At 39.2% G+C, this 23,492-nt stretch overlaps 2 protein-coding genes across 2 annotated transcripts in view; one reads left to right on the top strand and one right to left on the bottom strand.

Annotated features, from left to right (window-relative positions):
* Window positions 1-2,419: 2,419 nt before the first annotated feature.
* On the bottom strand, window positions 2,420-6,056 carry LOC141301611 (uncharacterized). The gene has a single exon (XM_073831809.1). It carries the CDS (start codon window positions 5,919-5,921, stop codon window positions 2,766-2,768), a length of 3,156 nt encoding a protein of 1,051 aa, XP_073687910.1. The 5' UTR covers window positions 5,922-6,056; the 3' UTR covers window positions 2,420-2,765.
* A 10,491-nt stretch (window positions 6,057-16,547) lies between these two features.
* The window catches only part of itga11b (integrin, alpha 11b), an 81,191-nt gene continuing 74,246 nt past the window's right edge, over window positions 16,548-23,492 (top strand). Inside the window, exon 1 of the mRNA XM_073831291.1 lies at window positions 16,548-16,596. Coding sequence (XP_073687392.1) covers window positions 16,548-16,596 — 49 coding nt within the window. The remainder of the gene's footprint in view (window positions 16,597-23,492) is intronic.

Here is a 23,492-nt window from a genome sequence, read left to right as displayed (position 1 = left end):
CTGCTCATCAAGGCTGAATTTATGTGATTAAAAATACAGAAAAAATCTGTAATATGGCAAAATGTTATTACAATGTAAAATAAAGGTTTTTATTTGAATATACTTTAAAATGTAATTTATTCCTGTGATGCAAAGCTGAATTTCCACCAGCTCAAGTCTCAAGTGTCACATGATCCTTCAGAGATCATTCTAATATACTGATTTATTATTAGAAAGATCAACACTGGAAACAGACGTGCTGCTTAATATTTTTTTTGAAACCTTTGATGAATAACAAGTTAAAAACAACAGCATTTATTCAAAATAGAAATCTGCTAATCATGCTAGAAACATGCTAGCAACTTGCTAATCATGTTAAAATCATATGCTAACAACTTACTAATCATACTAGACTCATGCTAACATGCTAGTAACATGCTAATCATGCTAGCAAATTGGTAATCATACTAGAATAATGCTAATAACATGCTAATCATGCTAGACACATGTTAGCAACTTGCTAATCATGGTAGAAACATGCCAACAACATGTTACTCATGCTAGAAACATGCTAGCAACTTGGTTAATCATGTTAAAATCATATGCTAACAACTTACTAATCATATTAGAATCATGCTAACATGCTAGTAACATGCTAATCATGCTAGAAACATGCTAGCAACTTGGTTAATCATGTTAAAATCATATGCTAACAACTTACTAATCATATTAGAATCATGCTAACATGCTAGTAACATGCTAATCATGCTAGCAAACTTGGTAATCATACTAGAATAATGCTAACAACATGCTAGTAACATGCTAATCATGCTAGAAACATGCTAGCAACTTGGTAATCATGGTAGAAATATGCTAGCAACTTGTTAATCATGCTAGACACATGTTAGCAACTTGCTAATCATGCTAGAAACATGGCAACAACATGTTACTCATGCTAGAAATATGATATCAACTTGGTTAATCATGTTAAAATCATATGCTAACAACTTATTAATCATACTAGAATCATGCTAACATGCTAGTAACATGCTAATCATGCTAGCAACTTGGTAATCATACTAGAATAATGCTAACAACATACCAATCATGCTAGAAACATGCTAGCAACTTACTAATCATACTAGAATCATGCTAACAACATGCTAATCATGCTAGACTAATGCTAGCAACATGATAATCGTGTTAGAATCATGCTTGCAAATTCACTAATCATGCTATAATCATGCTATCAACTTGTTAATCATGCTAGAATAATGCTAGCAACATGATAATCATGTTAGAATCATGCTAGCAACTTGTTAATCATGCTAGAAACATGTTAGCAACTTGCTAATCATGCTAACAACTTGGTAATAATTTTAAAATCATGCTAACAACTTACTAATCATACTAGAATCATGTTAACAACATGCTAGTAACATGCTAATCATGCTAGAAACATGCTAGCAACTTGGTAATCATACTAGAATAATGCCAGCAACATGATAATCATGTTAGAATCATGCTAGCAACTTACTAATCATGCTATAATCATGCTATGAACTTGTTAATCATGCTAGCAACATGCTAGCAACTTGCTAATCATGCTAACAACTTGGTAATCATGTTAAAATCATGCTAACAACTTACTAATCATACTAGAATCATGTTAACAACATGATAGTAACATGCTAATCATGCTAGAAACATGCTAGCAACTTGGTAATCATACTAGAATCATGCTAGCAACATGGTAATCATGTTAGAGTCATGCTAGCAACTTACTAATCATGCTATAATAATGCTATCATCTTGTTAATCATGCTAGAAACATGTTAGCAACTTGCTAATCATGCTAACAACTTGGTAATCATTTTAAAATCATGCTAACAACTTACTAATCATACTAGAATCATGTTAATAACATGCTAGTAACATGTTAATCATGCTAGAAACATACTAGCAACTTGGTAATCATACTAGAATAATGCTAGCTACTTGTTAATCGTGCTAGAAACATGCTATCTATCTATCTTTATCTATCTAGCTGTCTATCTATGAAACATTTTAAACTTCAAATTATTTCAGACTGAAAACCTTCAAACTTAAATCTTTAAACTTCTTAAACTTTTTTTAAACTGTTTTCAAACATTTTCACACTTTCTGGTCTAGCTTTCTCAAGACAATTTCAAAGTTGGGCTTGACTATCTCTTTATCTAGTTATTTTAATATGTAATATTATGAACACAGATATTATATAAATATGTATTACAATTATACAATAAATCTAAAATAAACATTCATTTAAAAAATTTTATATAACACATCAAACACCTAGCAACCAAACAGAGTCCCTAGCAACTGCATTGCAATGTGCTGAAAACATTAGGTTACTTGCGTAACCCCGGTTCTCTGAGAACAGAGCGAGGTATCTCACTATGGGAAACGCCCCCAGGCGTGATAGACTATGGAAGCACCAATTACACCACGTCTGTCCGGAGGATAGACCAATCACAGCTCATACAAGGAGCCCACCCCTCTCCCTATATATACAGCTGTGATCCCCAAAAACGGCATTCTAAGCACGCTCTTCCCCCGTGTTATGCGAGAAGGGAAGCCTGGTGAGATACCTCGCTCTGTTCTCAGAGAACCGGGGTTACGCAAGTAACCTAATGTTCTCTTTCAAACAATCGCTCGGTATCTCACTATGGGAATGATATAGCCAACTCCCGTAACGCATGCTTTCCGAAGCCGCCTGAACAGACTCGAAAAGGGAAGACAAGACTTTAGTCCTCCAAAGAGCCAACTCTAAGAACTGCATGAGCCAATGAAGGCGCAGTGACATCAAGACGGTAAAATCTGATAAATGTATGGGGTGAAGCCCAACTAGCCGCCGCACAAATATCTCCCACTGAAATCCCCTTGAACAGGGCCCATGAGGTAGAAATACCTCGTGTGGAATGTGCATGAAGGCCCTCTGGGGCCTGAAGACCCATAGATGTATAGGCTAGTTCGATCGCCTCGACCATCCAATGGGAGAGGCGCTGCGAGGAGATCGGCTTACCCTTACAATGAGTGGCCCATGAAACCAATAATTGATCATTTTTCCTGAACGACTGTGTCCTGTTTACATAAAAGCGTAACGCTCGTACAGGACACAAAGTGTGCAATTTCCTCTCCTCCTCTGAAGAAAATGGAGGAGGGTAGAAAGCACGTAACTCCAAAGCAGAGCAGTTATAAGCTGAATCACTGACTTTGGGAACAAAAGCTGGGTTTGGCAGCAGTGTAACTTTGCTGTCATCCGGACTAAATTTTAGACATGTTTGATGAACCGACAAGGCATGTAACTCCCCCACTCGCTTAGCTGAGGCTAAAGCAAGTAGTAAGACCGTTTTCAATGATAGGAACTTAATATGAACACTCTCCAGAGGCTCAAACGGGGTCTGAGTCAAAGCATTCAAGACCATAGACAAATCCCATGATGGGACCAGTCGCTTCGACACTGGTCTCAAACGCCTCACCCCCTTCATAAAACGGCCTATAAGAGGGTGCCGGCCCACTGAAACTCCTTCGAAGCCCACATGACAGGCTGAAATTGCAGCCAGGTAAACCTTAATGGTAGAGAACGCTCTCCCATTGTTCAGTAAGCTTTGCAAAAAACAGAGAACCTCACTCACCGCACACTGAAAAGGAATAACTCCTTTACGAGTGCACCAGTCATCAAAGACCCGCCATTTCAAATCATACAGCGAGCGCGTTGATGGAGCTCTAGCACTCTGTATAGTATTTATGACCTCCTGGGGAAGTCCGAGTGCGTTTAGATTCAACCCTTCACGGGCCAGACCCAAAGATTCATCCGTTCCGGATGGGGGTGAAAAATTTGCCCCTCCGCTTGGGACAGCAGGTCCCGACGCAACGGGAGTTGCCAGGGCTCTCCCCAAAGGAGTTGGACAATCTCTGCCAGCCACAGCCTCCCTGGCCAATGAGGGGCTATCAGAAGGAGAGATAATCCGTTTTCTCTTATTCTGTCTAGGGTGGGAGAAATTAGACTCAGTGGTGGGAACGCGTATAGCAACACGTTCGGCCACGGGTGTGCCAGCGCATCCACACCCAAGGGTGCACTTTCGTCTCTGAGAGAGAAATACAGCGGACATTTTGCGTTTGCTCGCGAGGCGAATAGATCTACGGCAGCCCTGCCGTATATTTCCCAGATCTGATTCACCACCTGCGAGTGGAGTACCCATTCTCCATATAACAGGTTGCCCCTCGACAGGAGGTCCGCTCCCACATTCAGGACTCCCGGGACGTGCGTTGCGCGCAGCGAACTGAAATGCGCTGCGCTCCAGACAATCAGCTTGCGCGCTAGATTGTGCAGTTGCAACGAACGCGTTCCCCCTTGGCGATTGATATATGCCACCACTGTTGTGTTGTCTGTCCTGACTAGAACATGAAAACCCTCCAAGAATGGACGAAAATGTTTTAGTGCTAGAAAGACTGCCATTAACTCCAGCATGTTTATGTGAAGTCTGCGAAATTGAGGCGTCCAACGACCGTTTACCGATCTGCCCTGAAAAACAGCTCCCCATCCCATTAGGGATGCGTCCGTAGTCACTACTTTTCTCAGAGACACGCTCCCCATCAAGATTCCTGTCCGGAATACACAGGGGTTTCTCCACTGATGAAGTGCCATCACGCACTCCGTGGTAATTTTCACTCTGCGTGCGAGGTGCCGGCGTGGGCACAGACGCTTCGCTGCAACCCAATGCTGGAAGCTCCTCATTTTCAGCAAGCCCAGCGGAACCACAGACAGAGACGAAGCCATCATGCCCATAAGGCGGAGACAGGTCCTGTACGAGACCAGGTTTCCCACGCGAAACTGGGCTAGGCACTGATAAAACGCCATTATCCTCCTTTTCGAGAGCATAGCGCGATATTCCACCGAGTCTATTCGCAAGCCTAGATACTCTATCTCCTGGGACGGGATCAGCTGGCTTTTGGCAAAGTTGATCCTGAACCCCAGATTCGTGAGATGAGACGTGAGCATCTCTATGTCTCGCTCCGCGCGCTCCCTCGAATGAGCGCAGATCAGATAATCGTCCAAATAAGCAGATATTCTGAGACCCCTGTGTCTCAGAGGAGATAATGCTGCTTCTATGCATCTGCTGAACACCCGTGGAGCGAGGCTGAGCCCGAACGGGAGAGTAACAAATTCGTACACTTCGTTCTGAAAGGAAAACCTGAGATATTTCCTGTGCGCCGGATAGATGCTTATATGAAAGTACGCATCCTTGAGATCGACCGTGGCAAACCAATCTCCCCGGCGGATTGAACGAGTGAGAGCCACGACTGTGAGCATCCTGAATTTGTACTCCCTTAAGTGCTTGTTTAGAGCACGTAGATCCAGTATCGGGCGCAGTCCCCCGTCTTTCTTTGGAATTAGAAAATAACGGGAGTAATAACCCCTCTGAGTTTCCCCCACTGGAACTCGTCTTATAGCTCTTTTCTCTAGAAGGGAGGATATTTCCGCTTCTAACACCCGAGCTGAATCCCCGTTTGCTGCAGACGCTATAACCCCGTTGAAAGGAGGGGGTTTTACAGCGAACTGAAGCCTGTAACCCCTGGTTACAGTCGTAAGGACCCACGGGTGCGGAGAACACTCTCTCCATGCCTCCTGATGAAGAGCCAGAGGGTTCGGATGAACCGATTCCATAGATGGAGCGCTGGCGCCATCTAGTGGACAGAGAGAAAAACGGCCAGGATCTGTGTGGCTCAGAGACCGAATTATCTCTTGGTTCTTTGATATTATCATGTTTTTGTCTCCCTGCGCCCTCGGCATTGAGCCTGGATGCGACAGGGGTGTTTTTATTGACTGTGAACCCAGGGGCTGAAGTGCTTTGTGACAATACACTTGTGAACTTGTGCTTGAACTCCGCACACCACATTTGTTTGATGGTTGCGTTCTCAGCCCTTGAACATGTGGAATTGCTGTCAGCAATCCGCGGAACTTTGTGTGTTGAGGGGAAACTGAACTGGCCTGAACACAACTTAGAACCGTTTCTCCGTCCAAAATCCACATCCTCCGCTTCTTCGCGGGTGGGAGAACAGACGTGGTGGACTCGGGAGAGGACATCGCAGAAAACCCTAGGTGCTGCCCGTCCCTCCCCTGCGGAGCCTGTGTCCTAGGTGTCCCTCTTCTTTTTGCTGGAAGGGTTAACGGACCTGGACTTTGCGGCCGCTGCCGCGAATGACTGCTTTCCCCACGGTTTAGCATTCGGAACAGCAGGGGGGCGGGCTGGCTGCTCTGTGCTCTGGGGTTTTGCAGTTCTGGACGCATTCAAAAACCTCCTGTTCTGTGTCGGAGGAACAGGCCGAGGGGGAACGGGAGGACGGAAAGCTCTTTTACGAGGCAGACAGATGTCGAACGCCTCACCCTCCTTCTTCTGGAGGTCGCACCTCTGTCTCATCGCCGCGACGGCCGGGCCGAACAGCCCAGTCGAGTCTACAGGAGCGTCAAGAAAATCCAGTTTCTCCCTGTCACCAATACTCGACAGATTTAACCACAGCGACCTCTCGCCCGCGACAGCGAGAGCCATGGAACGGCCGCTGCTTTGCACCGCACCACGTGAGGTGCGCAGATTGAGATCTGTAATGTTGCAGATCTCCTCCCAGACCGCCGGGTTTGGATTGCCGGCATCGAGCTGCGTGCCCAGCTCCTCCAATAATTCAGCTTGGTAAGCCATCAACAAGGACGTGACATTCAATGCCCTCACCGCTAACGCCGATGACTTATAAATCTTCTGGTACATGGAAGCGGTAAAGCGTTCCATTTTCCCAGGGAGGGAGGGGCTGGCCGATGAGAGAGTGGTCCGCCTGTTCGGATGCAGGTGGTGGGCCACTGACTGCTCGACCGTGGGAGGGTTAGAGAGCCCAAGCCCCTCCATTTCACTCACATCAAGAGACGAATAGCCCTTGACGGGCACGCGATGAGAAAAAGGTTTATCCCATGAGCGCTTCATCTCTGCTATGCACGCCGGCAAAGCGGGGAGCAGTTGTTTTGCCGTGGGAAGGCGGGACGGGAGCCTTTTCCCGTCATAGATATCACGTTTAACTCCCGGATCCCCAGGAGTTACGGGCCAAGGGATGTCAAGCTTAGCTGCTGCACGCTTACAGACCTCAACTAAGTCGCAATCCCCCACCGTCGATGCCATATCGCCACTTTGCACACTCACTGGCCTGGATGTTTGGGCTGCCGACAGGATAGCATCATCTTCCTCATCATCCGGCTCGTCTCGGAGGAGGCGAGCTAGCATCTCCTCATCCTCCTCTTCATCTCCCTCAACCTCATCGCCGCCCGCCAGCAGCTGCTGGTCGAAAAGCGGTGCAAACTCCGGAGACTCCGAATCCATTATATCTCCCCACGAAGAAAGATCACGCGGGGGAGAAGGTTGGGTCCCCTTAACGGAATGAGGGACAGCGGAGAGAACCGGATCGTCTTTGGAAGATGCCGCCACTCGAAGCCTTCTCTCTAGAATCCTGGCCGGCATTACCCGACAGTGCGGGCAACTTTCCGCATCCGCCAGCGCAGCCTGAGCATGCTTTACGCCCATGCATGCGATACACATCGGATGCGGATCCCTGCCCGAGATCATAAATCCACATGCTGCCGGACATGAGCGCGAAGGGGCCTCCTTTCCCTTCTCCGCAGCGACTTTGGACACCGACATGGTGAGTCAAAATCTCCTAAACTCAGCTCGCCTTAACGCGTTAGCTAGGATAGGAAACACCACTAATAACAGTAATGCAAAGAGCTCAGTGACGAGCCGAAAATCCGCAACAGATTTTCTAACCAGGCAAATAAAAACTCAGTAACGAGCAGAGAATCCGTAACAGATTTATTTGACTACACTGCGTTCGGCAACGTCGACCTTGACGGCACGTTTAGGAACTGAAGCAGCGCAGCCTAGGTGCTGATGGAAAGTCCTCACGGGGAAGAGAACAAGAATGCCGTTTTTGGGGATCACAGCTGTATATATAGGGAGAGGGGTGGGCTCCTTGTATGAGCTGTGATTGGTCTATCCTCCGGACAGACGTGGTGTAATTGGTGCTTCCATAGTCTATCACGCCTGGGGGCGTTTCCCATAGTGAGATACCGAGCGATTGTTTGAAAGAGAACCACTAAAAACTCTTAGAAATGTCCTGCGCTCTCAGCTTCTTCATAAAACACAGTTGAAAATGTTCAACCTGGACAAGAGCATCCTGTTCATAATGGATTCCATATTCCACACAAACAGACACGTCTGTCAAACACATGCACACACCTACACACACACACACACACACACACATTCATTCACATCCACACATGCTCATGCAGGGTTAGTTGTGAAACAGACCTGATCTGGCAAACACAGTTTCTTCTTCATCTCAGTCTGGTCCTCATGCTGCTGCTCTGGATCTGGCCCGGATGATCCGAATCCACGCCAAACGTTGCGTAGACTTGCTCCATGACGCCCTTCCTGTCCCGGGATTTAATAAAGACACAGATGACCTCATGTTTCAGACTGACTTCACTTTTTGATGTGGCCGTTAGATGTTATTTTAACACATCGGACTGGTTCTGAGGTTTGGGTGAGTTAATTTGACGCAGGTTTAATTGCAGTCGTTTCTGGCTGTGAACATTATTGGCTGAAACACTCCCACAAACTCTATATTTAAACCTTTATAGCGACCTGACGTCTGCTAATCCATATTCCAGACTGTTTGATTTTCATGGCTTTTCTTTTCACATCTGTGTGCAGCAATTTATATCTTAAATATACACACTGCCGCTCAAACATTTAGGATCAGTAAAATTTTTAATGTTTTTTTATAGTCTCTTATGCTCATCAAATTTTATTTATTTTATATGATCAAAAATACAGAAGAAAAGTAATGTTATGAAATATTATGCAATTCAAAGTAACGGTTTTGTTTATTTTAATATACTTTAAAATAGAATTACAAATGTCTGTGATGCAAAACTGAATTTTGATCAGCCGTTACTCCAGTCTTCAGTGTCACATGATCCTTGTAATCATGTTAGAAACACGCTAGCAACTTGCCAATCATGCTAGAAACTTGCTAAAATCATGCTAAAAACATGCTAGCAACTTGCTAATAATGCTAGAAACAGGCTAGAAACTAGTTAATCATGCTAGTAACAAGCTAGTAACGTGCTAATCATGCTAACAACATGCTAATAAAATGCTAATCATGCTAACATCATGTTAGTAACATGATAACCATGCTAAAACATTGTAGTACCTAGCTAATCATGCTAGAAAGATGTTAGAAACATGCTAGCAACTTGCTAATGATGCTAAAAACACGTAAGTAACTTAATCATGCTAAAAACACGCTAGCAACTGTCTAATCATGCTAGAAACACGCTAACAACTAGCTAATCATGTTAAAAACATGTTAAAATAATGCTAAAACACGCTAGCAACTTGCTAACAACATGTTATTAACTGCCTAATCATGTTAGAAACATGCTATTAACTTGATAATCATGTTAATAACATAGTAGTAACTTGCTAATCATACTAGAATCATGATAGTAATGATTACATAGCACATGCTAGCAAATTGCTAATGATGCTAAAAACATGCTAGTAACTTAATCATGCTAAAAACACGCAAGAAACTGCCTAATCATGCTAGCAACATACTAGCAACAAGCTAGTAACATGCTAATTGTGATAAAATCATGCTAGTATTATGCTAGTAATGTTAGAATCATGCTAGTAACTTGTTAATCATGCTAACAACAAGCTATTAATAGCTAATCATGATAACAACATGCTAATAAAATGCTAATCATGCTACCAACTTGCTAATCATGCTAGAAACACGCTAGCAGCTTGTTAATCATGCTAGAAACACGCTAGCAACTAGCTAATCATGTTAAAAACATGTTAAAATCATGCTAAAACATGCTAGCAACTTGTTAACATCATGTTATTAACTGCCTAATCATGTTAGAAACATGCTATTAACTTGATAATCATGTTAATAACATAGTAGTAACTTGCTAATCATACTAGAATCATGATAGTAACTAGTTAATCATGCTAACAACAAGCTAGTAACATGCTAATCATGTTAACAACATGCTAATCAAAATGCTAATCATGCTACAAACTTGCTAATCATGCTAACAACATGTTAGTAACTTGATAACCATGCTAAAAACATAGTAGTAACTTGCTAATCATGCTAGAAAGATGTTAGAAACATGCTAGCAACTTGCTAATGATGCTAAAAACATGCTAGTAACTTAATCATGCTAAAACACGCTAGAAACTGCCTAATCATGCTAGCAACATACTAGCAACAAGCTAGTAACATGCTAATTGTGATAAAATCATGCTAGTATTATGCTAGTAATGTTAGAATCATGCTAGTAACTTGTTAATCATGCTAACAACAAGCTATTAATAGCTAATCATGCTAACAACATGCTAATAAAATGCTAATCATGCTACCAACTTGCTAATCATGCTAGAAACATGCTAGCAGCTTGTTAATCATGCTAGAAACACGCTAGCAACTAGCTAATCATGTTAAAAACATGTTAAAATCATGCTAAAACATGCTAGCAACTTGCTAACATCATGTTATTAACTGCCTAATCATGCTAGAAACATGCTAGCAGCTTGTTAATCATGCAGTCCCTCCAGTTTTTCGCGATTCTGCGATCGCTGAATTTAATGCAAAATCAACAAAATGTCGCATTTTTTTGCGATCCTGCATAATTTGTCATTTAACCGCAAAATAATCGCAAAAAATGGTTATTCAAATATTTCAATAATAAAAATATTTAAAAAAAAAAAAATATATATATATATATATATATATATATATATATATATATATATATATATATATATATCTCACGTTGATAAAGACGCTGCTCACGTGATGTCTGTGAGCTGTCTGTCTGCAGGGCTCGCAAGATCGATGTCCCGGGGGCTATTGTGTTTTTCAGTCGAGCTACCAAAATGTTTCACTGGCCTGCCGACCCGCTATCGTAAAGTAGAGGGCTTCTGTTGTTGCAAATGGAACGCCATAAAAGTTTTGAATTTGTTAAATAGTATAAGAAAAGTCTTAATTATAATTTTAAAAGTCAGTTAGGGACGGAAAGACGAATCACGATAGGGCTGGATAAAACTTCTAAAGGCAGTGATGTCATTGAATAAATATGAGCCCTGCACATTTCAAAGTCAAAACGCAGCACTGATGTCTTTAAATGAATGTATCTGAGTAGAACCGACTGTCCTCAGAAACGTGTCGTTGGCATTTTCATTTCATGCTGATAAAACAGCGTTAAAGCTGATTTGTATACAGCCGTTCCTAGGGAAACGATAATATTTCAGCGCTCCTAAAGCGCCCCCTTGTGACAGAATTTTTAATTTTAATTTTTTAGAATTTTTTTCCAATTCATTTTTCAGCTGTTTGTTTTTATGCAGCAAACACATAGGGTTTTTAATGTGCCTTCTAAAAAATCTAAACAATTAAGACAGTAATGTTTATGTTTTAAATAAATATGATAAATTATATACTTGATTTATCCCTTTTAATGGTATAAAGGCTGAAATGCCATTGTATAAGATATTGTTTTTGTGTGAATCTGTATCTGAATTATAAATCGTCATTTTATGACCTAAAATTCTACCTTACATTGTCCAACCCCACCCATTCTGTTCATTTTACTTGTGCCGCTCTTAAAAAGGATCATACATTGCTTTAAATTGATATTTAAAAATTCTGCAGATACACTAAAGAGTGAAATAAAATTCCTTCCTTGATATTTGTTTATATTTGTGTATTGAAAACATATTTGATTGACATTTAGACTCCTGTTTGAATTTCTATATTTAAAAAAAAAAAATTAAAAAGCTTTTTTATTTGGGCTAGTTCAATAAATTTTTGGGCTACCAAAATGTAAAGAGTACCTGAGATGCGACTGAAATGAAGTAGGCTATGTACAGTATAAATTTCTACACCTGCTGTTAATGTTTACAAAGGTCACATAAGAATATTGCCCATAGGTTATTTTAAAAGTTCAAATGTATCAGAATAAACAAATTTTGTTTGATTTGTGTTATGTATGATAATTGACCCTCTAACATAATACCTAATATGGTAAATGTGATATCCTAATTATTAATAAATAAATTAAATAATTAAATAAATCGCAAAATTTTTCGCAAATTTCTAGGACTTGCCACCACAAAATGTATAATTTTCATCGCAAAAATCACAAAAAAAATCGTGAAATCCTGGAGGGACTGATCATGCTATAAACATACTAGCAACTTGCTAATCACGCTAGGAACATGCTAATAATATGCTAGCAACTTCTTAATCATTCTAGAAACATGATAGCAACACGCTAGTAACATGCTAATCAAACTTTAAGCTTTTAGAACTACTTTAAACGTTAAACTACTTCAGACTGAAAACCCTCAAACTTAAAACTCAAAACTTTTTAAAAATGTTAAACTTTTTAAATAAACTTTTCAGACTTTTTTAAAACTTTTTAAAAACCATCAAACTTAAAACTTCAAAACTTTTTAAACTTTCTGGTCCGGCTTTCTCAAGCCAACTTAAATTTTGTCTTGACAAACTTTTTTATCTAGTTACTTTTATTATCAATGTTGGGAACAAAAGTCTCTTTTAAAAAGCATTAAAATCTTACTGATCCCAAACTTTGCTTTAACTAAAGTTAAAAAGTATCTCCTATTATAGATATAATAATATTTTAGTATTTTATGCATTGTTTTCTTCATGCAGTCAAAGATTTGTAACTTTTTAACTAGTTTATGCTTAAAACAAGTGATAACAATATAATATTTAAGACATATTCTCTGAAAAAAGTCTGCAATCATAGATTTTTAAATGATTTGAACTATCTTATATTTAAAACTAAACTCATATTAAAGATATATTCTCTAAAAACAAGTCTTAATATCTTGATTTTAAGTACATTTATCTTGTTTTATTGTTTTAAAGATTTGTATTATTTTAAATAAATGTTCTTTTTTTCTTTTTATTCATCAAAGAATCCTGAAAAAAGTATCACAAGTTCCCCAAAAATGTTGTAGGCTATATATGTTTCTAACATTGATAATTTAGCATATTGATGATAAATTAGAATGATTTCTCAAGGCTTATTTTCCAAAATCTTATTTTAAATTGTAATCCTATTTCCTATTTCGCAGTATTACTATTTTGACTGTATTTTTGATCAAATAAATGCAGCCTTGGTGAGCATGTTTAAAAGAAAACATTAAAATCTTAGTGATCCCAGACTTTTGAACATTAGTGTGTATATAACAGGAAAATTAGAGATACATATTTTTTCTTTCTCCGTGGAACACAAAAGATCCAAACAATGAAAGGAGAGACCAGTAACAATAAACCAACAGAACAAAAAACACAATAAAAACCTTGAATTATGACAAAAATGTGTGTCTGTTCCTCATATTAAACTGTCAGATGACTTTGGGAGACTTTCTGAATACTTTTATTGTGTGTTTATGTCTTTTCAGGACCTTGACACCTACATCTTTTGTATTCCACGGAAGAAACTCATATGGCTTTTGAAATAACTCAAGGGTGAGTAAGTGATGAAGTTTATTCCACTCAGATTCACGGCAAAGACCTTATGTGTGGTTAATCAGCTCCTGCCTTGTTATTCTAGAGTATCAAACATCTCATCACGTCTGGAGTCTCTTAAACACACTGAGTCACGGCATAAAGGTGAACGGTTAATCAGGAGCGTCTTTGGTGTGGCTGACATTTTATATTCCCCTTAGCAGCTTCCAGGATGTTCATTTGTTTACTTTGGTTTCCCACATTTGACAAACTAAACCACAAACTAATTATCGGACTGTTTTGGTTCAAAGGTTTTAGTTTGTGGTCAGAGCAAGGAAAATGTTTTTTTTTTTTCATGCAATGCTCATTTTTATATGTATTTTTTTGCACTTTATCGACTTGCATCTGTATATTTCAGCATATTTCTAAAAGCCGTTTTCTCAAAGTGAGTTTTTCCTCCACTTCAGCAGCACTTACATACACCAAAATTTACAGTTTTCTTCCTCTCTATATTCTAAAGGTTTTTTCCTGAGGGTTTGTTCGTATATCATTCACCTGATTTTTTATTTTATTGCACTGTATCTATTTGCGCCTGCAGATTTCAAATACAAAACATATTTTTAAAGGCAGTTTTCTCAAAATGAGTTTTTCCTCCACTTCAGCAGGACTTACAAACACAAAATTTTACAGTTTTATTTCTATCTGTATTCTGGAGGTTTTTGTAGAAGGGTTTGTTTATATGTCATTCGCTTGATTTTGTTATTGCACTTCATCTGTTTGCATCTGTACTTTTCAAATACAATACTTGTCTTTAAAGGCAGTTTTCTCAAAATGAGTTTTTCGACTTACATACACCAAACTTAGCAGTTTTATTCCTATCTGTGTTCTGGAGGTTTTTGTAGAAAGGTTTGTTTATATGTCATTCACTTGATTTTATTATTGCACTTTACCTATTCGCGTCTGTACTTTCAAATACAATACTTATCTTTAAAGGCAGTTTTCTCAAAATGAGTTTTTCCTCCACTTCAGCAGGACTTACATACACTAAATTTTACAGTTTTATTTCTATCTGTATTCTGGAGGTTTTTGTAGAAGGGTTTGTTTATATGTCATTCGCTTGATTTTGTTATTGCACTTCATCTGTTTGCATCTGTACTTTTCAAATACAATACTTGTCTTTAAAGGCAGTTTTCTCAAAATGAGTTTTTCCTCCACTTCAGGAGGACTTACATACACCAAACTTAGCAGTTTTATTCCTATCTGTATTCTGGAGGTTTTTGTAGAATGGTTTGTTAATATGTCATTCACTTGATTTTATTATTGCACTTTACCTATTCGCGTCTGTACTTTCAAATACAATACTTATCTCTAAAGGCAGTTTTCTCAAAATGAGTTTTTCCTCCACTTCAGCAGGACTTACATACACTAAATTTTACAGTTTTATTCATATCTGTATTCTGGAGGTTTTTGTAGAAGGGTTTGTTAATATGTCATTCGCTTGATTTTGTTATTGTACTTCATCTGTTTGCATCTGTACTTTTCAAATACAATACTTGTCTTTAAAGGCAGTTTTCTCAAAATGAGTTTTTCCTCCACTTCAGGAGGACTTACATACACCAAACTTAGCAGTTTTATTCCTATCTGTGTTCTGGAGGTTTTTGTAGAAAGGTTTGTTAATATGTCATTCACTTGATTTTATTATTGCACTTTACCTATTCGCGTCTGTACTTTCAAAAACAATACTTATCTTTAAAGGCAGTTTTCTCAAAATGAGTGCAGGACTTACATACACTAAATTTTACAGTTTTATTCATATCTGTATTCTGGAGGTTTTTGTAGAAGGGTTTGTTAATATGTCATTTGCTTGATTTTATTATTGCACTTAACATATTTGTGTCTGTATTTTTCAAATAAAATACTTGTTTTTAAAGGCAGTTTTCTCAAAATGAGTTTTTCCTCCACTTCAGCAGGACTTACATACACCAGACTTAGCAGTTTTATTCCTATCTGTATTCTGGAGGTTTATGTAGATGGGTTCGTTCATATGTCATTCGCTTGATTTGATTATTGCACTTTATCTATTTGCACCTGCAGATTTTTAAATGCATATTTTTTAATGTAATCTTCTCAAAATGAGTTTGTTTCTCTATTTTAGGAGCACTTGCATACACCAAATTTTACAGTTTTATTCCTATCTGTATTCTGGAGGGTTTTTTTTGGCTGATGACAGTATTTTTTTATTTACTGAGTGATAAAAGTACATATCCAAAATCCCCTCAGAACAATAGTTTAATCTTAAAATTTCAACAAAATCCTAAAAAAGAATTTTACAAGTTTTTTTTAGAAGTTCTATTTTAGAAGTTTGCTTAAAATTAGATTTTTTTCCCCCCTATTCACCTGTAGTGTCTTGCCATAATGCATGAAGTGTTATTAAGTGTATAGATTCGAAACAACCTCAAAATATGTATGTTTCTAACCTTGATGCCACAAGAGAATAAACCTACAGCCACAATTTTGATTTCTTGGGGTTTTTAAAGAGTGCATGGAATGGAAACCACCATGTTATTGAAGTCCGTTAAGCTCTGGCAGCAGCATGTGTAGCGTTTTCCGACAGATGTTGTAGTCCGGAGAGCTGGAGAACTTCATTTTCCACAACTAAACATCTGGAGAGAGAGATACAGCAACAGCTTTAAGAGCAGTAAAAGCATGTGGGAAACTACAAGAGAAGCCAGTCAGGTACCTGCTCCAATATCTCTCTCTGTGTTTGAGGACGGTCACCCCGTTTTCCTCCTCCTCGAGGCAGCTGTCAGCTCCTCCTTCTCAGATGTAGTTCTGCTGTGGTTCAGGACTTGATCAGACCAGATTGTCTGCTCTTGCTGTGAGGACCTGATATAAACAAACACACTGACTGATTCACGTTTGAACGTATGGAGTACACTTACATCCTGCTGCTGTGGATCGCCGCTCTGATGCCAGGTGAGTGTGTGAGAGCATAAGGGGGTGTGTGAGCTTATGCAAGAATGTTTCTCAGTGCACTTAGACAGACTTTAAAGACAAAACAGTCTCCACAAGTGAGATAAATCTGATTAAATATCATTATAAGTAAATGATTTTTGATTCTAGGTGTTTTGAGGGTTCATCATAAGAAATAGAACCAAATCCAAATGTGTCACTAGTTGTCATCCAGTAAAATAAATTTTATAGAGCTCATATCATTTCATACTGAGATATTGGCAAACTTTGAGAAGTTAAGATCTGAAACTCCAGAGGAGACAAATGAGAGATTACTGGGTATTTTTCTCTAGAGAAACCTATGGATATTTTGGCAAAAGTCTTTAGTTGCTCTTTATTGTAATCTAATTGCTGACTAGGATACTATTTTGAGATATTTAAGATATTTTAATAATAACCATGATAAAACTTATAAAAATGTTATGCTTTATAAGTGCTGAAATCTGCTGCATTATATTTAATATTCATACTTCAGACATTTTTGCCAAAGTTGCTTGTGGTTTGGGGTTTATCATGTGTTGATTTCAAGTTCAATAAAGTGAATCACAGCTAACAGGGAACATTCTCAGAATGTTGTGGCAAGGTTTTAAACAAACGTTCTTTTAGTCACATTTGTGACTCTGCATGGACTACAAAACTAGTCTTAAGTAGCATGGGTTTATTTGTAGCAATAGCCAAAAATACATTGTATGGGTCAAAATAACCGAAGAAAATAGGATATTAAGTTAAGATCATGATCAAGGAAAATATTTGGTAAATTTCCTACCGTAAATATATCAAAACTTAATTGTTAATTAGTAATATCCACTGCTAAGAACTTCATTTGGACAACTTTAAAGGCTTTTTTCTCAGTATTTTGATATTGTTCTGCATCTTCAGATTCTAGATTTTCAAATAGTTGTATCTCAGCCAGATATTGTCCTATTCTCACAAACTATACATCAATGCATCTTATTTATTCAGCTTCTTTATTCAGATGTATACGTCTCAAATTTAAAAAATTGACCCTTATGACTGGTTTTGTGGTCCAGGGTCACATTTATAAAATGCTCATTCAAAGTTATCTGGTTCTTTAATAATGTTAAAGTTTAATAAAACTTGACTTATGCACTGCTCATTTATTTTCTGAAACGTTTTAGTTGGACGTTCGTCTGATATTTTTACTACTTTTTGTTTTAGAACCTTCAAAGAACATTCAAGTTACATTCCAATTTTGTTGGAACATGATCAAATGGAATGTTGCTCTAATGCTTGCATAAATAAATAACGTTTTCATAATTAGAACATATTTTTGTTAGCTTGCTCTCTTACCGCTCTGGAAACGTCAGGTTGATAATGGAGGAGGAACTCTGGAGGAACTGTGTGACCTTCATCCAGAACATCCAGATGGACTTTTATGAGCAGGGTCTAGTTTCCGGATCAAACACACAATCTGGATCCACTTATACACTCGCTCATCTAATGGACCTACATAAGAGGGCACATGTCATACATGGGCTCGAGTACAATAAATGTATGCAGGGACGATGAACTGTGCTGGACTGACTCCCAAAGATATTTATATGTCGTAAAGGATTTTTAATGAGCTGAGAAGTGGCTACTTCAAGTCTTAGCTCATAAATACAGACTGATCCAATCTAGCTTGATGCCAGAACTTCAGCAAGGCTAGATGGATTTTTAAGAACAGTGGTTTCCAATCTGCTTCCAAGACAAAATTCGAAATCTTTAATAATAAATGTAATATTTTAAATATTTTAATGGGTTGGGGTAAAAAGCAGACAAATCTGTCTTTAGTTGTTTACATTAGCATGCATAGCGAGTCCGAGAAAGATTTACAGAACGATTTCTAATGAGAAGAATAAAAACTGCCACTATGCTATATGTTCTGAAAAAGCAGCCATTCAGTCCTTAAAATTCAAGGAGCGTTAGCACACCTTTCATTTAGCGCTGCGTTTGCGTATGACGTCCAGCAGAGGGCGTGCACTGTTTACGTGCGTCTCTGAGTAACGGGAGCTTATAAAATACTGTCATTTAAAAACAATAGACGTCTCAAAGTGGAAAAAGTACGTCTGAGGCAAGATATTTTCAAGGAATGCTTTGGAAAAAGGACTCAACTCCTGGCCTCCACTCGTTAATGACAAGTGGCATAATCTTTAGTTCAAAACACATGTGAAAGAAGGATCATAATGTCAAATTTAAATTTAAGTACTTACAGGTATGTTTCTCTTCGTTTTGGTCGCCACGGTGATCAGTAATCTGATTGGCTGATGACGCCGGAAGTGCCTGGGCCTGTTTATTTGCAACCGAAATAACATCCATCTGACAGATTTTTTTAACCTACTTTCAGCCTAATTAAAACCACAGTTTGTTGAGTTTTTGTCTCCGATATTTACTTTTGAGCTCCAATATTTACTGACCTAATTTATGCTCTTTTATGTGACTGGATGTCAGTCATTTGTTTAGTTTTTTTGTTTGCTTAAGGAGGTGTGTGATGTTACTTTATTAAGTGATCAGATTTGCGATTTTCACCTGCTGGATCATAAAACAGGTGGGAAAAACACCAGAGAATTACATTGAAAGACTGACCTGAGTCATATCTAGAGACTTGGATGAGTCATAAGAGCCACCTGTTCAATAATTCAAATTTAAGAGTGCTTTCCCTGAAAGCTTTTATGACGACTTTACCATGCTGGAATCTTATGCAGTCACTTGCCATGAGAGTGTAATGTCTGGTTCATTTCTGGCCCGAAGTGTTGGTCGTGGATTCATTTCTCATCCGAGCCAGAGCCAGTCTGAAAGAGCTGAGATAAATCCACACAGATACCTCTTAAACCATTCAAACTGGTTTTAGCAGATCTAGTCCATATAGTCTAGTCATGCTGGTTTCCTAAACTTTAAGGTGTTTCAAAATTAAGTTTGGTTTTCAGTAGCTCTTTTCCCAAACTTTAAGCCACCTATGCAGTCCTGATGCAAAGGAAATGTATCTATTTTCCCTGATCAAAAAACAGCTAAAACCAGCCTAGGCTGGTTGGCTGGTCTTAGCTGGTTTAGTCTGGAAGTAGCTGGTTTTAGCTGGTCTTCCAGCCTGGCCAGCTCAGGAAAGTGGCCAAAATCCCTTTAAAACCACCTTGCTGGCCAGCTAAAACAAGACTGGCTGACCAGCTAAAACCAGCCAACCAGCCTAGGCTGGTTTTAGCTGTTTTTTTTTTTCACCAGGGTAAGGCTTCATAGATGCAGTTCTGATGCAAAGGAACCCCATTTTTATCTATTTTCCCTGATGAAAAAAACAGCTAAAACCAGCCTAGGCTAGTTGGCTGGTCTTAGCTGGTTTAGGCGGGAAGTAGCTGGTTTTAGCTGGTCTTTCAACGTGGCCAGCTAAGCCCAGCTCAGGAAAGTGGCCAAAACCCCTCAAAAACCACCCTGATGACCACCTATGACCAGCTAAAACCAGCCAACCAGCCTAGGCTGGTTTTAGCTGGGTTTTTTTCACCAGTGTAAGGCTTCACAGATGCAAAGGAACCCCATTTTTATCTATTTTCCCGGCTGAAAAAACAGCCTCGGCTGGTTAGCTGTTCTTAGCTGGTTTAGGCTGGAAGTAGCTGGTTTTAGTTGGTCTCCCAGTCTGGCCAGCTAAGACCAGGCTGACCAGGCTGGGAAAGTGGCCAAAACCCCTCTAAAACCAGCCTGGTTAGTTGACCTGACCAGCTAAAACCAGTCAACCAGCCTAGGCTGGTTTTAGCTGTTTTTTTTTTCACCAGGGTAAGGCTTTATAGATGTAGTCCTGATGCAAAGTAACCCCATTTTTATCTATTTTCCCTGCTGAAAAAAAAACAACTAAAACCAGCCTAGGCTGGTTGACTGGTTTTAGCTGGTTCAGGCTGGAAGTAGCTGGTTTTAGCTGGTCTCCCAGCCTGGCCAGGCTGTGTAAGGTTGCCAAAACCTCTCTAAAACCAGCCTGCTGACCAGCTAAAACCAGGCTGGTTGACCAATTAAAACCAGCCAACCAGTCTAGGCTGGTTTTAGCTGTTTTTTTCACCAGGGTAAGGCTTTATAGATGTAGTCCTGATGCAAAGAAACACAATTTTTTATCTATTTTCTGAGATGAAAAAAACAACTAAAACCAGCCTAGGCTGGTTGGCTGGTCTTAGCTGGTTCAGGCTGGAAGTAGCTGGTTTTAGCTGGTCTCCCAGCCTGGCCAGGCTGTGTAAGGTTGCCAAAACCTCTCTAAAACCAGCCTGCTGACCAGCTGTGACCAGCTAAAACCAGGCTGGTTGACCAATTAAAACCAGCCAACCAGTCTAGGCTGGTTTTAGCTGTTTTTTTTCACCAGGGTAAGGCTTTATAGATGTAGTCCTGATGCAAAGAAACCCCATTTTTATCTATTTTCTGAGATGAAAAAAACAACTAAAACCAGCCTAGGCTTGGTGGCTGGTCTTAGCTGGTTTAGGCTGGAAGTAGCTGGTTTTAGCTGTTCTCCCAGCCTGACCAGCCTGGCCAGGCTGTGAAAGTGGTCAAAACCTCTCTAAAACCAGCCTGCTGACCAGCTAAAACCAGGCTGGTTGACCAACTAAAACCAGCCAACCAGTCTAGGCTGGTTTTAGCTGTTTTTTTCACCAGGGTAAGGCTTTATAGATGTAGTCCTGATGCAAAGGAACCCAATTTTTTTCTATTTTCCATGATGAAAAAAACAACTAAAACCAGCCTAGGCAGGTTGGCTGGTCTTAGCTGGTTTAGGCTGGAAGTAGCTGATTTTAGCTGGTCTCACAGCCTAAACCAGCCTGGCCAGGCTGTGAAAAGTGGCTAAAACTTCTCTAAAACCAGCCTACTGACCAGCTAAAATCAGGCTGGTTGACCATCTAAAACCAGCCAACCAGCCTAGTCTGGTTTTAGCTGTTTTTTTCACCAGGGTAAGGCTTCATAGATGCAGTCCTAATGCAAAGGAACCCCATTTTTTCTATTTTCCCATCTGGAAAAAAAAACAGCTAAAGGCAGGTCTAAGCTGGTTTAGGCTGGTTTTAGATGGTCTCCCAGCCTGGCCAGCTAAGGAAAGTAGACAAAACCCCTCTAAAACCAGCCTGCTGACCAGCTATGACCAGCTAAAACCAGCCAACCAGCCTAGGCTGGTTTTAGCTGTTTTTTTCAGCAGGGTTTAAGGCAATATTTGTGCTTTTTTAACATAATAACAGATAAAGTATTGATATAATGGTTCATTACGTGTTTTGGTTGCTCCACCAAACAGCTTTATCCAAACAGAATAACGAATGATCTGAGAACTACTGGGGCTTCTGTTTGAATTAAATCATATGTGAATCACACATGAAAAATGACTCTAATGACACCAGATCCTCTCAAGAATCCAGAGCATTTGAGCGCATAGCATTCGCTATAGTCATTACTATCGTAAATTGGCTGTAATTTAGCCACAGACCTTGGCTGACTTTACAGCTGTGTTGCCTTATATTCCCTGAGATGGTTTATTAAAGGAGTCTGGTTTCAACACAAACAGTGTTGCTACTGTTTACTAAAACTACTCAGAATCATTTTTGTTGATTGAAATAAAGCTGAAATGAAATAAAACATAAATATTAAATGAAAAACTTGAAATAAGTCACATTATAAATGACTAAAACTAAGTGACTAAAATACAATTATAGTACATAAATGCTACTAAAATAACACTGAACACAACTTAAAGAGATAGTTCACACAAAAATCATTTACTCACCCTCAGTGAAAGATCTGCTGTCTTTGACGTCACAGGATAGTCGCTAGTTTGAGATTATGTTTGTTCACATGGTTTCAACGTCATTTTCCTGTGGCTTTAGAGTTATTAGATCACATGATATTCACGGCTCAGATGATTTGCTCAAAAACATCAGTCTAGAATCAAGTGATCCTGAGCAAAAATGTTCAGCATGTTCTTGGCACTTCCATGCTGAAATGAGTGGAAATGTCCAGAAAAAATAGCTAAAATTTTATTGGTCTAGATCGGTTCTAAAATTATGCTTTAGAATTTACTAACACATTTTTGTCTGGAAGAATTTAAACAATTTCGTCTTAAAACCCTTTATAGACCACCAAAATTGTGATTTCTTTTACTTTTTTTAAGCAAAACTGATGGATAAGTGAATATTGTTTTCTGTGGTAACACGTTACACCACAAATACTACCGTTATATACTGAAAGCCAGAACATTCCTGTCTATAAAGGGACAAAACGATGCTCTCCAAAACACATTCCACAATCAATGAGACTGAATGTGAGAAGCATATTTTCATTTCTGATGTGTTGGCTTCACGCCAGGCCACTGCGTCTCACAAAGTCTGATGACTTTTCATTCTGCTGTGAAAATGAGAAGAATATGAAGGAAAGTCAATAGGCCCTTTTTGTTTTTTTCCCAGTCAGAGGAAACGTTTCCACAGGAAATTAATCTTCAAACGCGATGTGACCTCACTTCTATGATACTATATTCTTGCTTCCCATCTGAGTGACCTTTCCCAATAAACATTTAAATGAAATCCAGAGGCTGCAAATGTCCATCCAGAACCCGAGGGAAGTGAACAGACCATCACAGGACGCAGAATTCCCTTTGATATGTGCTGCCGATGGCGTTTAGCTCAAAATTTCCCCTCCTGCTCTTTCATGTGGTCTTATTGGTTGTTTATCATCTTTGTGCACCATGTGAGACAAATTGTGCCTCCTTAAGAACAACTAAAGAATAGAATAAGCGTTCCTCAGACGTATTGTAGCATTTAGACATTTTATCAGTAACACCTTATGCCAAAAACTACTCTTGCAGGCTCATTTGAAATACGTGGCTCTACCAACATTTCTGTAAAACTCTAAAAACCTATCTATCC

This window comes from Garra rufa, chromosome 25 (assembly GCF_049309525.1).
Source record: "Garra rufa chromosome 25, GarRuf1.0, whole genome shotgun sequence".
Classification (NCBI taxonomy): Eukaryota; Metazoa; Chordata; class Actinopteri; order Cypriniformes; family Cyprinidae; genus Garra; species Garra rufa.
Note: the sequence above shows the minus strand (reverse complement) of the source record. Positions and strands in the feature narration are given on the sequence as shown.